General features: G+C 31.8%; 1 protein-coding gene across 1 annotated transcript; it reads left to right on the top strand.

The window, feature by feature from the left end:
* The first annotated feature begins 5,253 nt into the window (after positions 1-5,253).
* Positions 5,254-8,647, top strand: LOC132602578 (high mobility group B protein 9-like). Its single transcript, XM_060315398.1, has 5 exons — positions 5,254-5,777; positions 6,446-6,524; positions 6,629-6,794; positions 7,712-8,094; positions 8,321-8,647. The coding sequence occupies exons 1-5, from the start codon at positions 5,635-5,637 to the stop codon at positions 8,411-8,413; spliced, it is 864 nt and encodes a 287-aa protein (XP_060171381.1). The 5' UTR covers positions 5,254-5,634; the 3' UTR covers positions 8,414-8,647.
* The last annotated feature ends 4,120 nt before the right edge of the window (positions 8,648-12,767 follow it).

The raw sequence follows: 12,767 nt of genomic DNA, 5'->3' as shown, positions 1-12,767 counted from the left end.
ATGGCCGGTTTGAATTTTTCAACATTTAATTCTTGATTTGGCATTTTTATCCATCCACATCCAGTATAAAAAATATAACCCGATAAAACATCATATAACTCACTCTAATTTCCCTTTAGGGGAGAATAACCTATATATACATAAGAATAGGGTATATTTACAAAATATAACGATATTTTTCAGTTTACAAAACATACCAACAGATTTCTTATAACACATATACGAAATTTTTTGTGTATGAAATGTGTATATCGAGTCAGAGCTTAAAATTTTCTTTCAGAATTTTGTGCATGAAAACTAAATTAAATATGTATATCTCGCTCCAGGCTTAAAAATTTCGCTCAAATTTTTGTGTATAAAAACTGTATGAAATATGTATATCTCGCTCAAGGCTTAGAATGCTCACATTTTTGTGTGTACTAAAACTATATAAAAACGGTATGAAATATGCGTATAAATGTATAAATTTTGTATAAAATTCATGTTAGTTTTTTGGAAATTTAATACAACTACAACACCATTATATATAATTCCGATACAAATTTAATACAATTTTGAATCTCGCTTCGAAATTTGGATGAAATATAAAACAAGTACAACAATTTGTATACAATATTTAGTACAAAATTTATTGAATATAAAATTCAAAATATTCAAAATTTTCAGCAACAAGAGATAAAAAGCTTAAGTTCTATGCTTCGTTATACAAGAGCTAAATCAAAAGCCTAATGAACATTACGCTAGATCAAGGGTCCATGAAATCACTAAGGGTGTCGCTTTGGTCTGAACTACTTGCAGTACCACAACTCTAACCATACCGGCTTATGCTTAAGATCGCAGCAAATAGCTGGAGATAAAAAACTTATCGACAAGTATGCTTTGTTGATGAAGAAGAGAAAGAGATTGAGAATCGCCTCGTTGAAAAATTGGGGCAGTGTCGGAAAGCATGGACGAAACAGAGCATCGACAAGCGATTTTTTTTTCTAGATCTGGGCAAATTGTGATAGAGAAGGAGAAGGCAAGGGTCGATTTTTTTTTTCTTCCAAATCTAGACAGATTGTGATAGAAAAGGGGAAGGGAAGGGTGGACTTTTATTTTTTTCAAATCCGATATGTTTTGTAATTAAATTGGTATATTTTATAAATAAAAAAAAATATCCTTATATTTTATAATAAAATTTTAAGTAGTATTATTAGGTCATTTTTCCTTTTAGACAAAAACCTAAGCCTAAAGTCCTAGTTCAAAAATCCCAAAAGTAAATATTTGTTACCCGTTACTGCCTTATATATGCCAGTTGCTTATGTCATTTTTACTTCGTACAGTGAAATTTGTACCTTGGCAGACATCTTCAGGTAACACACTCATAACGTTCTTTAGAAACATTCAAATGACGAACTGTTTGAACCTTTGGTAACTAGTCAAAGGGCTACAAATTTTATTCTCAAATTCTACCCAAATTCTTTATTGAGTCGGAGCTATACTCTAGTTCGGTCCAAAATAATCTAAGCTACTTCTCCTCATATCTTAACTTCTTTATAACCTTCCAAACCATGCACGTTAAAACTAAATTCTTATACATGTGGCCATTGTTGGGATGCAAAAGATGTACGAATTTTCGTTAGCACACTTTTAAAGTTTAAAGGTTTATGAAATTTTCAAGGTCACTACACCTTGGCCCCTATTGTCAATTTTGGGTCTGTCATTGCCCAAAAGATAATTATAGGTAACTATCCATAATAAAGTGAAATTAGTATTCTAAAAAATAAGACATGTAACCTGCTACGATAAGTTAAACTACACTCAACGACAATAATAACATAAAGTTCATCTAAATTAAAATGTACCAACCAGTGTTTTAAAAGGCGAAGGCATAAGGCGGGGCGTTTTACGTCTGTCTCAGTGAGGCGTAAGCCCCGAGGCACGGGGCGTAAGCCCCATGGGGTTTTAATTTTTAGTATTTTATAAAATGATATAATTACAATAAATACTTTTAAATAGGTGAAATAGCGTAAAAAATTGAAGAAAACTATAAATAAGTGATATATATATATATATGCTCCACCCCCACAAAAAAACTAATGAGAGCAATTTATTATATGCTACTTACAAGTACAAGTGACTGCTCGTTACTTTTTTGAGATAGTAGAAGACAAGATAAATAGTTGGAAAAGAATATACATTAGACATTCTAATTTCTAGCAATAAAAAAAGGTCTTGACTTTTAAATTTAATGTTTCAGTTCCTTTTTAAAACATTTGAGTAATTACATGTTGACTTTTGAGAATTTGGGCATTATATTAAGGACTTATTTAACAAATTTCGTTTTAGTTTGAAGAAGTTTTCTGGGCTTACGCCCCAACACGCCCCAACAAAAAAAAAACTCGCCCCAAACGCCCGGGCGTACGCCCCAAATTGCTGGGCGTACGCCTTTGGAGACTTTCGCCCCGACCCATCGCCCCAGGGCATTTTTGGTACGCCCCGCCTCAGGGCTCGCCCCAAAAACGCCTTTTAAAACACTGGTACCAACATAATTTTAATTTTCGTCATGTAAGTTAAATACAGTAACATACTGTTTAGCACAAAGAAAGAATTTGCGTACTTTTAGTAAAACGACAGAGTTTTGCGTAAGCTATTTCCATCATTCGTCTAAGGAACTGCACTTAATTTACCAAATATAATAATATATAAGATAATACGAATTACATAAAGTTGTGGTGTGTCATATCATATAGCTGAAAGGCTGCAAATTAATCCCAAAACGTACATATTTTGATGAGAGCATAAGATAATAAAAATGAGTGACGTAGGAGCATTATCCCAAAGACAATGTTAACCACCCAAACTTGCTCACATTTGAAAGGCTCAACGAATTTTATTATTTATGATTTTCATTAATCGAATTAATGTCATTTCCTACATCTCTTTTTTCCCAAAGCATAACTAAAAATAAGAAAAGAGACTCACGGATATTTACACCAAATTAATGCAATATAATTAAGTACTAATTTATAAAATGTTTACCTTATCATGATTAAATAATGATTAAATAATAATTGATATTTTTCAGCAAGTGTCATGAATTCATTATCGACATGTTAATTAGTTTTAACTGACATATTTTACCTTTAAATGGATGCTTAGAAGGAGAAAAAAAATACCGATAATATTTACTGCATTAACCACGGAAATCAAAAAAAAAAAAAAAAGAGAAGCACAATACGAAAAAGATGGAGTAAATAAAAGAGATTCATTTATCAAATCTTCCACATAATAAGTGTGCACTAGTTTGATTTCACTTGTCTTATTTCTTTTTTTCCTTTCTTTTTTTTGTCCGTGTAAAACAATTTTAACTTAGGCTAATAAAAAAAGTTTAAACTTCTGTGAGTCGAATCTTCCACATAATAAGTGTGCATTAGTTCGACTTCACTTGTCTTTTCTCTTTCTTTCCTCTTTTTTGTCCATGCAAGAAAATTTTAACTTAGGCTAACAAAAAAGGTTTAAAATTCTGTGAGTCGAATCTTCCACATAATAAGTATGCATTAGTTCGACTTCACTTGTCTTCTTTCTTTCTTTCCTCGTTTTTGTCCGTGCAAGAAAATTTTAACTTAGGCTAATAAAAAAGGGTTTAAAATTCTGTGAGTTGAATCTTCCACATAATAAGTGTGCATTAGTTCGACTTCACTTGTCTTTTTTTTTTTTTCTTTCCTCTTTACTTGTCTTTTTTTTTTTTTTTCTTTCCTCTTTTTTGTCCGTGCAAGAAAGTTTTAACTTAGGCTAATAAAAAAGATTTAAAATTCTGTGAGTCGAATCTTCCACATAATAAGTGTGCATTAGTTCGACTTCACTTGTCTATTCTCTTTCTTTCCTCTTTTTTGTCCGTGCAAGAAAATTTTAACTTAGGCTAACAAAAAAGGTTTAAAATTCTGTGAGTCGAATCTTCCACATAATAAATGTGCATTAGTTCGATTTCACTTGTGTTCATTCTTTTTTTCTTCCTCTTTTTGCCTATGTAAGAAAATTTTAACTTAGGCTAATAAAAAAAAGTTTAAAATTCTGTGAGTCGAATCTTCCACATAATAAGTGTGCATGAGTTCGATTTCACTTGTGTTCATTCTTTTTTCCCTTTCTCTTTTTTGTCCGTGTAAGAAAATTTTAACTTAAGCTATTAAAAAAGGTTTAAAATTTTGTGAGTCGAATCTTCCACATAATAAGTGTGCATTAGTTTGATTTCACTTGTAATTGACCAATAATAGTCTTGGTGGAGTGATATAAGTACTCTTTCGTTAGTAATTAAAGGGTTCGGGTTCAGGGGCGGAGCTAGCCCTTCGGGTGCTGGTTCGGCCTGACCCTACTTTGGTCTGAACCAAATATTTGTATTACATTTTTTTGTCAAATATATAAAATTTATTAATTTAGAGCTCAATAACTTTAAATAATTAAAATTTCAAACTCACAAGTTTTAAATTTTGATTTCGCCTCTGTTCGGGTTAGAACTCTTGATATAAATTTAATTTTTTTTTATTAAAAAACAATTAACGTAAGACTTCTGGACGCGAATATGAGTCTAATCAGGTAGGCTCTCACACGAATATCGAAAGATAATCGGCAATTGAAGCTAATTGGATTAAAGGGAAGTACACGACTTATACGTAAGCAGCCTATAAAGAACCTGCAGGATATATTCACCTATACTGTACGATAAAGATTTGATCAGAACCTACAATTAATGCTTACAAAAATAAATAAATAGAGAAGCATAGCATATATAGCATATAGCATAGCATCGCGTTGGACTTGGAGTTCATATTACAGCAGAATTGTACAGACACTTTCAAGTACACTTTGGACAATACAACAAACAAGCTTAGAAACAGAGAGAAAAAAACAGAGCATTAATTAATGAATACAACCAACATACAGAACGTAATTTCACAAATATAATTTTGAAAGAATAAAATATGTGCAGATCTTATCCCTATTTTATGGAGATAAAGATAATGTTTCCCGAAAACCTCACCTCGAGTGCATCAAAGCAAAATAATTATAAAATAAGAAATAAGGAGTAAATAAAACATGATAACTAATAAAGAAAGCAGTAAAGAGTATACATAATAAAAAGAATATATAGTAACAATAATAAAATAGTGCGATAATCACAACACAATAAACGATAAATGTTAACCGATATCAAAAGGAAGAAACTACATAACAAAACTAATATTATGATAGACACGATGTTCTAGACTATCACCAAACCTGATCCAATTGAAAAGCCTACTAATTTTTACTCTAATCTAAAACCTTCATACCATCCTATCTAATGTCATTAATGAATAAGATTTAAGTATTAGTCACTGAAAATTTAATGTACTTTGCCTTTGCCCACTGAGATTCAATTGCTTTTGAGACTCTTTTTTTTGGTTTGGCTTTGAACAAGAAGCCAAATTTAAAAAACTCTCTGCATATAACCGATGCTTCTAACACTTGTCTAAAAAACTCCAATATCTCTTTGTATTTATTCATTATCTCTTCTTTATATACCTTTCTTCATATTACTGTTTTCCTCAAAGTTTACACCCAAACCATTAACTAAGCTAGCTTTGTTCACCGGTTTCTTCATTTTCCGGCAACCCAATGATGTCTCAAGAAGCTATAGTTCAGGCCAACAAACAAGTGTATCCTCCACCAATGGCTTCACATGAGAAGATTGTGAATGACCCAAATCTATTCAAGGAATGTCTCAAGAATTTTCACTCTGTTATGGGCTCAAAGTACACGTAAGCATCCCTCTGTCTCAATTTATGTGTTGCTTTTTGAATTTCAAGGTTGAGTTTTTCTTTGATCGTGATTTACGTATTTTTTTTTAAGTACTCCTTCTTGCTAAGTTTTTAAATATGTAAATTTTATTTTAAAAAAATTAAAAAGTCTTATGTGACATCTTTCGAATTTGGAGTCCGAATTTTTCTTTAACCGTCATTTATGTGTTTAAATATATAAATTTTATTTTTAAAAATTAAAAAAATCTTATGTCCGAATTAACGTACCACAAGAATTGGGACAGGCAGTACTAATTTACTGTTGTACTTCCTTTTTTAGAAAAAAAATATTTACTGCATTTTTCAACTTAGACACACCTTGGCGGATTCAATCATGGCTTTGCGGGTTCGTCAGAACTAATATTTCTATATGGAACCTTGTATATGTACAGTAATGGTGCTAGAATTTAAAGTTTATAGGTCTTAACTTAGCACCACATTTATAACTCGATTTAGTTACTAGTGAAAAATAAGTATAAATTAAATTAAATTAAATGTCTCACTCTATTAAGTCTGGTTACATCATTTAGATTTTGAGTCCACCACTGACTGGCTTTTTTTCCCTTTTTAAAAAGTGAAGGGTTCTGTTTGGTTTAATCTTTGATTTGTTTTTTTGTTTTGTGTTTAAGGGTTCCTGTGATTGGAGGAAAGGATCTTGATTTGTATGTTCTCTATGTAGAGGTGACAAAAAGGGGTGGCTTTGACAAGGTTAAAACGTCTTTTTCTCTTTTATTTTCTTCTTACATTTTATTTCATTTATATAAATCTTGTTACTGTACCTGTTTATTTAAAGAGGTAAGTTATATATATAGGTTGTGACAGACAAGAAATGGAGAGAAGTGAGTTCAGTATTCAAGTTTTCTCCAACCACAACAAGTGCTTCATATGCATTGAGGAAACATTATTTCACTTTGCTACATCAGTTTGAACAAGTTTACTTCTTTAGACATGAAGTTCCCTTGATTGATAAATCTCCAGGTTAGTAAAATTTCAAATGTGTTAATTCTTTTGTACTAAGTTTTTTTTTTTCCCCCATCAATGTTCTCTTATGATTTTTTTTTTTTTAAAATATTTGAAGCGGATTATGAATTTATAAGTACCAGCTAGTTCAAGGATTTGATCTTTTACTACTAGGCTAGATTTTTTCTTCTTATTATTTATTTCAAATGTGCAACCACATTTATGTGTTATTACTAGGCTAGACGTATTGAATTTTCACCTCTCCTCGAGTCTCCTCTTTCTCAATCTGATCGCTATTCCCCCGAGGAGAGTATCCTCTTTCTCAATCTCCTCGCCATTCTCTCAAGGAGAGTAATTAGAGAAGCTACATTCAATTTTCATCTCTCCTCGAGTTTGCTCTTTCTCGATCTCATCGCTATTGCCTCGAGGAGAGTAACTAGAGGAGCTACATTCTGTCACGTGTCATATGTTATGAGTTCTAGATTTTTAAAAGTCGTGTCAAAATATTACTTCTCATGTGAATTCTTCAAAATACAGTAAACATTTAAAAGAAATTGCTTGAGTACATATTAAATATTTACACACATAAAGTAAATTTGTACCTTTAGCATTATTGATTGGAACACATTTAACCAGCTCTAAGATTTTTGAGGAACCAAATGCTGTCCCTCAATGTTGCTCGGACTCCAAAATGTTGTTGCACCCGTGTCGGATTCTCCAAGAATGCGCAATTTTTGGAGAATCCCACACACCTGTGGATATTTCTGAAGAGTCCTAGCAACCACTACGTTATATTGTTACTACATTATTACAAATCAAGACTAGTCTAGTAGCACTGGTGAGTGTCTTTCATACATTTTCTTTTTCTTTTAAAATGTTACAGCATTATTCAATGAGCTTCACATTGGCTATTCTGTATTTTCTTGTGTATTTAGGGTCAATGTGTTTCCAAGCTGAAGGGACAATTGATGCCAAATTTGACTGTGGTTATTTGGTGTCCATCAAAATGGGATCTGAAGTTCTCAATGGAGTACTTTACCATCCACAACAACCAGCTTCATCATCTTCTTCCAAATTACCTCCACAAACATGCAATGCGATTGTACCTTACAATCCGCCACCTCACCACCATTCAGGACGGAGGAACAGGAGGAGGAAAGGAGGAGACCCTAACCGCCCGAAGCCTAATAGGAGTGGATACAACTTCTTCTTTGCTGAAAAACATGCCATGCTCAAATCTCTTTATCCAAATAAAGAGAGGGAATTCACTAAGATGATTGGAGAATCTTGGAACAATCTATCTCCTGAAGAAAAAACTGTAAGCATGCTCAAACTCGATCGTTTTGTATTATGTACTGTGAGGATTCATCATAAATTGAGAATGAGAAACTAACTCTTGCATAATATTGGAATATGGCCTTTAAATGACCGACATGGACATAGGATTCATATAGTCAGCTCCAATTTGCTTGAGATTGAAGCGTAGTTACTTTATACTTAATCAGTAAAACAAAATTATACTGATTGTTAATCTATACATACAGGTGTATCAAAACATTGGGGTGAAAGACAAGGAAAGATACCAGAAGGAATTGAAGGAGTATAAGGAAAGATTGACGACCACATCTGGCTACTAAAGGTGACTGACTGGCAGAAGAAAAGGAGCAGGGTATATGGTTCATTTCGCGTAAGATCAACATGTAGATTTTACATTGTACTAATCTAGTTCCAAAACTGTGGCTTTTTCCTGGATGAAACATTGCTGTAGCTTATGTAAGATAGTTCAAAACTATTTCCAGAAGTGTAGTTTCTCAAAACATTTGTTTTCCTAGACTAATTCTCATGCTTATAATATGGTCTTGTTTATCTAACTACAGACTTGGTGATTACATCACAAAAATCCAGATTTCTATATAGCAAAAAAAGTCTTAATTGGCATTGGGATGTAATTTGAGGTTCAAACATTGGTTCACTTTTATTTATTATAAAAAAAAAAAAGGTCCAAACATTGGTAGAGCTGATGTAATAAAGTCCACAAATTGACACTTCTAGTTCTATAATAGAAAATGGACACAGTTTTTAATCCACGAAAGACAGAACAAGTAGGATTTAAAGATATTCGAGCATTTGCTTATTTGATAAACCTTAACTGGTGGGTGTGAATTAAGTCTTTCTATTTGTAGGATGTTTATCAACTCCAAATCACTCTTTCAAATTTTGATATTTGTTGTATTTATTCAGCTGATATAATGTAGCCCCGGGCCCTGTAGATACCACTGAAAACTTATTGCAGTTTATTATTAGCTCCCTAGTCTTAGAATAGCTATCACTGTTTAAGGAGCTAGTATAACTTTTTTTGTGATCTCAATTGTGATATCCTTGTTTCATCCTTTTGCATCTCCTTGATGCTTTCTATGAAATCTTTACTTCATCTAAAAAGAATACAGCGCAAGACCCAAATTGCATCATATTATACTAAATGTGGGAAGCTCCTACAGTCAAAGTTGGATTAGTATTTTGTCCCTATACTAAATCAATATGTCATAAAACATCTAATCAAATAGTAAATCTAATTAAATAGTCATGTTTTATCAACTAAAGGCAGATTAGAAGTCCAACAGCTGCACTTTAATTCTTTAGCTATGGCATTGTAAATTCTCTTAAAGTGAAAAGGTTTTTCTTTTTTTTAGAAAAAAAAAAAACTACTCTAACAATCAACCAACCGTTTCTTCCAAGTATTAAGCAAGCACTAAAGGCATTTTGGAAACTGCTATGCCTCAATTTACAGTATAAGTTTGAAATTTAATTACACCCCTCCACATTCTAATCTACACCCTTTCATATCCTAGGTTGCCGCTATTAAAAGGGGAACACGTTTTCTTCTAAATTGGGAGGACCATTCCTCCAAAAACTACACCATTTTAAACATGTAGAAAGCCACACAAATTGAAAGAGTTATGTTAAATATTTCCTACATCTTGATGAAGTGTATTTAAATTTTGGCTTTTTATAGCTTCTGAATTTTATTATGCTTGCAGCATACTTTTTTTTTTTTGTCCTTTTGAGACAATCATCTATCTACGCTTCAGTAATTAGTGTTTTCCACCAAACACATACCGTAATGTTATGATAATTACAGTACATATCTTCTCTTTGTTACCACAAAAAATTGAAGAATTAAGAAATTGTAACAAACAAAATATAGAGGCGGATCCATTTACAAAATATAAAATCTATGTGAATGGTTACACTCTTCATTGTTATTTGATGTTGCATGAAAAAATTATAAGCATCTCAGAATGTGGAAATGCAAAAGTTAGATAATTGATGGGGTTTTAATGTGTATATCATCTTGCATCATATTGCGGCATAATCTCACTTGCCAGATTCCGTTCAAGTTGTTGATATTTTGTTGCACAATTAAAGAAAACAATAACTTCTACCATTTTGAAAGAACTCTTGAACTAAGGTAATTCGCTGTAAAAGAGAGAAATTGGTGATATAGGAACTCCAAATTCCTTACTGAGTAGAGAAGAAGACGTTGATGATTTATTTTTTCTTTTGTTGCTAAATTTGTTGAATTTCATTCCTATTACTGTCAGTATATTTTTATTGACTGTTTCATGTTAAGAACATCTTAACCTTTTATACTCTTTTTATTTCTTTTCCTCATTCAATTATAGAGAGATGATCCATATCGTACTTGCATTTTTTGAAAATTATACATAGTAATTTTATAAATATTATTGAGTATTTTGTTTCGCCATGACATGATTACTAAAGGTGTTTCGACATGAAGCTACTTTGTTTTGCATCATAAATTGATTGGCATCTCAACGACTCCATTATAACATGAGTTAGGTTGGACATAAAATAATTATATTCTATCCAATCCATCTTAAGTATCTGTTGTCACACTCATTAAGATTTATTTGTAATTTTTGCAGTGACATTTTCTATTACTCGTTACACGCATGTCTTGATAGAATCTTTATCATTCTAACGACTCAAATTTACCTGGGACACACGTGCAATGCACGTGTCAAAAAACTAATACTAGTATAAGCATCAAGAACAATAATGTAAGACCCAAGTTTATATGTTATTTAAAGAAAATAAGTTATATATACAGATTGTGACAGACAAAAAAATGGAGAGAAGTGAGTTCAGTATTCAAGTTTTCTCCAACCACAACAAGTGCTTCATATGCATTGAGGAAACATTATTTCACTTTGCTTCATCAGTTTGAACAAGTTTACTTCTTCAGACATGAAGTTCCTTCGATTGATAAATCTCCAGGTAGTTAAATTTCAAATGAGTTAATTCTTTTGTATTAAGTAATTTTTTCCAAATCAATGTTCTCTTATGATTTTTTTTATATTTCAAGCTGATATTAAATTTATAAGTACTAGCTAATTCAAGTATTTGATCTTTTACTATTAGCTAGGCTAGATTTTTTTTTTCTTCTTATTATTTCGAATATGCGACAACATTTATGTGTTATTACTAGGTAGACGTATTGAATTTTCACCACTCCACCAGTCTCCTCTTTCTCGATCTCATCGTTATTCCCTCGAGGGGAGTATCCTCTTTCTCAATCTCATCGCTATTCCCTCAAGGAGAGTAACTAGAGAAGCTACATTTAATTTTCACCTCTCCTCCTGTTTCCTCTTTCTCGATCTCATCGCTATTCTCTATCTCGAGTAACTAGATGAGCTACATTCTCCCATGCATCATATGTTATGAGTTCGAGATTTTTAAAAGACATGTCAAATATTACTCCTTCCTTAAGTTTTGACACATCTATTGAAAAATTATTTAACAACAGTAATAGTAGCTGTTATTTGATTAAATTACACTTAATCTCTTCTTCATTTACCTTTTTTATCTTTTAAACATTTAGAAAATTGTATAGATCATTTGTTGAAGCAAGAGTAGATCTAGAAAATATTTCTATAAGAATAAAAATGACTCGTGTAGGTCACATCAATGTACTCTTTATGATTTGAGCTGATTATAATTAAGTACTAACAAGTTTAAGAATATTGATCTTTTACTACCAGGCTAGATTTTTTTCTATTTATAATCAAATATGCGATAACATTTATGTGTTATTAATTACTAGGCTAAACGTATGAAATTATCACCTCTCACCGAGTCTCCTCCTTCGATCTCATCGAAATTCCCTCTACGAGAGTAACTAATGGAGGTACACTGCCACGAGTCGCATGTTATATGAGTTCGAGTTTTTAAAAGATGTGCCAAAATATTACTCCTTTCTTAAGTTTTGACACATTTATTAAGAAATTATTTAATAACAATAATAGCTACTGATATTTGATTAAATTACACTTAATCTCTTCTTAAGTTACCTTTTGTATCTTTTAAACATTTAGAAAATTGTATAGATCATTTGTTGAAGGAGTAGTCGATTTAGAAACTATAGTTTATAGTTATAAAAATGACCCTTGTATTTCACATCAATGTTCTCTAATGATTTGTTTGTATTTAAGTTGATTATAAATTTATAAGTATTAGCTAGTTCAAGGATTTTGATCTTTACTACTAGGCTAGATTTTTTCTATTTATTCCAATGTGCAATAACATTTGTGTGTTATTACTAGGCTAGACATATTTAATTTTCACCTCTTCCCGAGTCTCCTCTTTCTCGTTCTCATCGAGGACTAATAACCAGAGGAGCTACATTTTGCACGTGTCATATGTCATGACTTAAAGAGGGTATATCGTACGCAGATATTACCCTTATCTTGCGGAGGTAAAGATGTTATTTCTGGAAGACCTCGGCTTGAGTGCATCAAAACAAAATAGTTATGAAAGAGGAAATCAGAGTAAAGAAAACATGACAACTAATAAAGAAAGCAGTAAAGAACATACATAAAAAGAATAACAACAACCAAGTAGTGCGATAACGACAACACATGAAACGAAAAATGTTAACTGATATGAAAAGCAAGAAACTACATAACAAAG

This window comes from Lycium barbarum, chromosome 7 (genome assembly GCF_019175385.1).
Source record: "Lycium barbarum isolate Lr01 chromosome 7, ASM1917538v2, whole genome shotgun sequence".
NCBI lineage: Eukaryota > Viridiplantae > Streptophyta > Magnoliopsida > Solanales > Solanaceae > Lycium > Lycium barbarum.
Note: the sequence above shows the minus strand (reverse complement) of the source record. Positions and strands in the feature narration are given on the sequence as shown.

Bases quoted from the DNA above. Each gene is read 5' to 3' on its own strand.
- LOC132602578 (XM_060315398.1), top strand. From the start codon at position 5,635: ATGATGTCTCAAGAAGCTATAGTTCAGGCCAACAAACAAGTGTATCCT. The intron at 6,795-7,711 runs GTTAGTAAAATT...TTGTGTATTTAG, and splicing joins CTTGATTGATAAATCTCCAG to GGTCAATGTGTTTCCAAGCT. The intron at 8,095-8,320 runs GTAAGCATGCTC...CTATACATACAG, and splicing joins TATCTCCTGAAGAAAAAACT to GTGTATCAAAACATTGGGGT.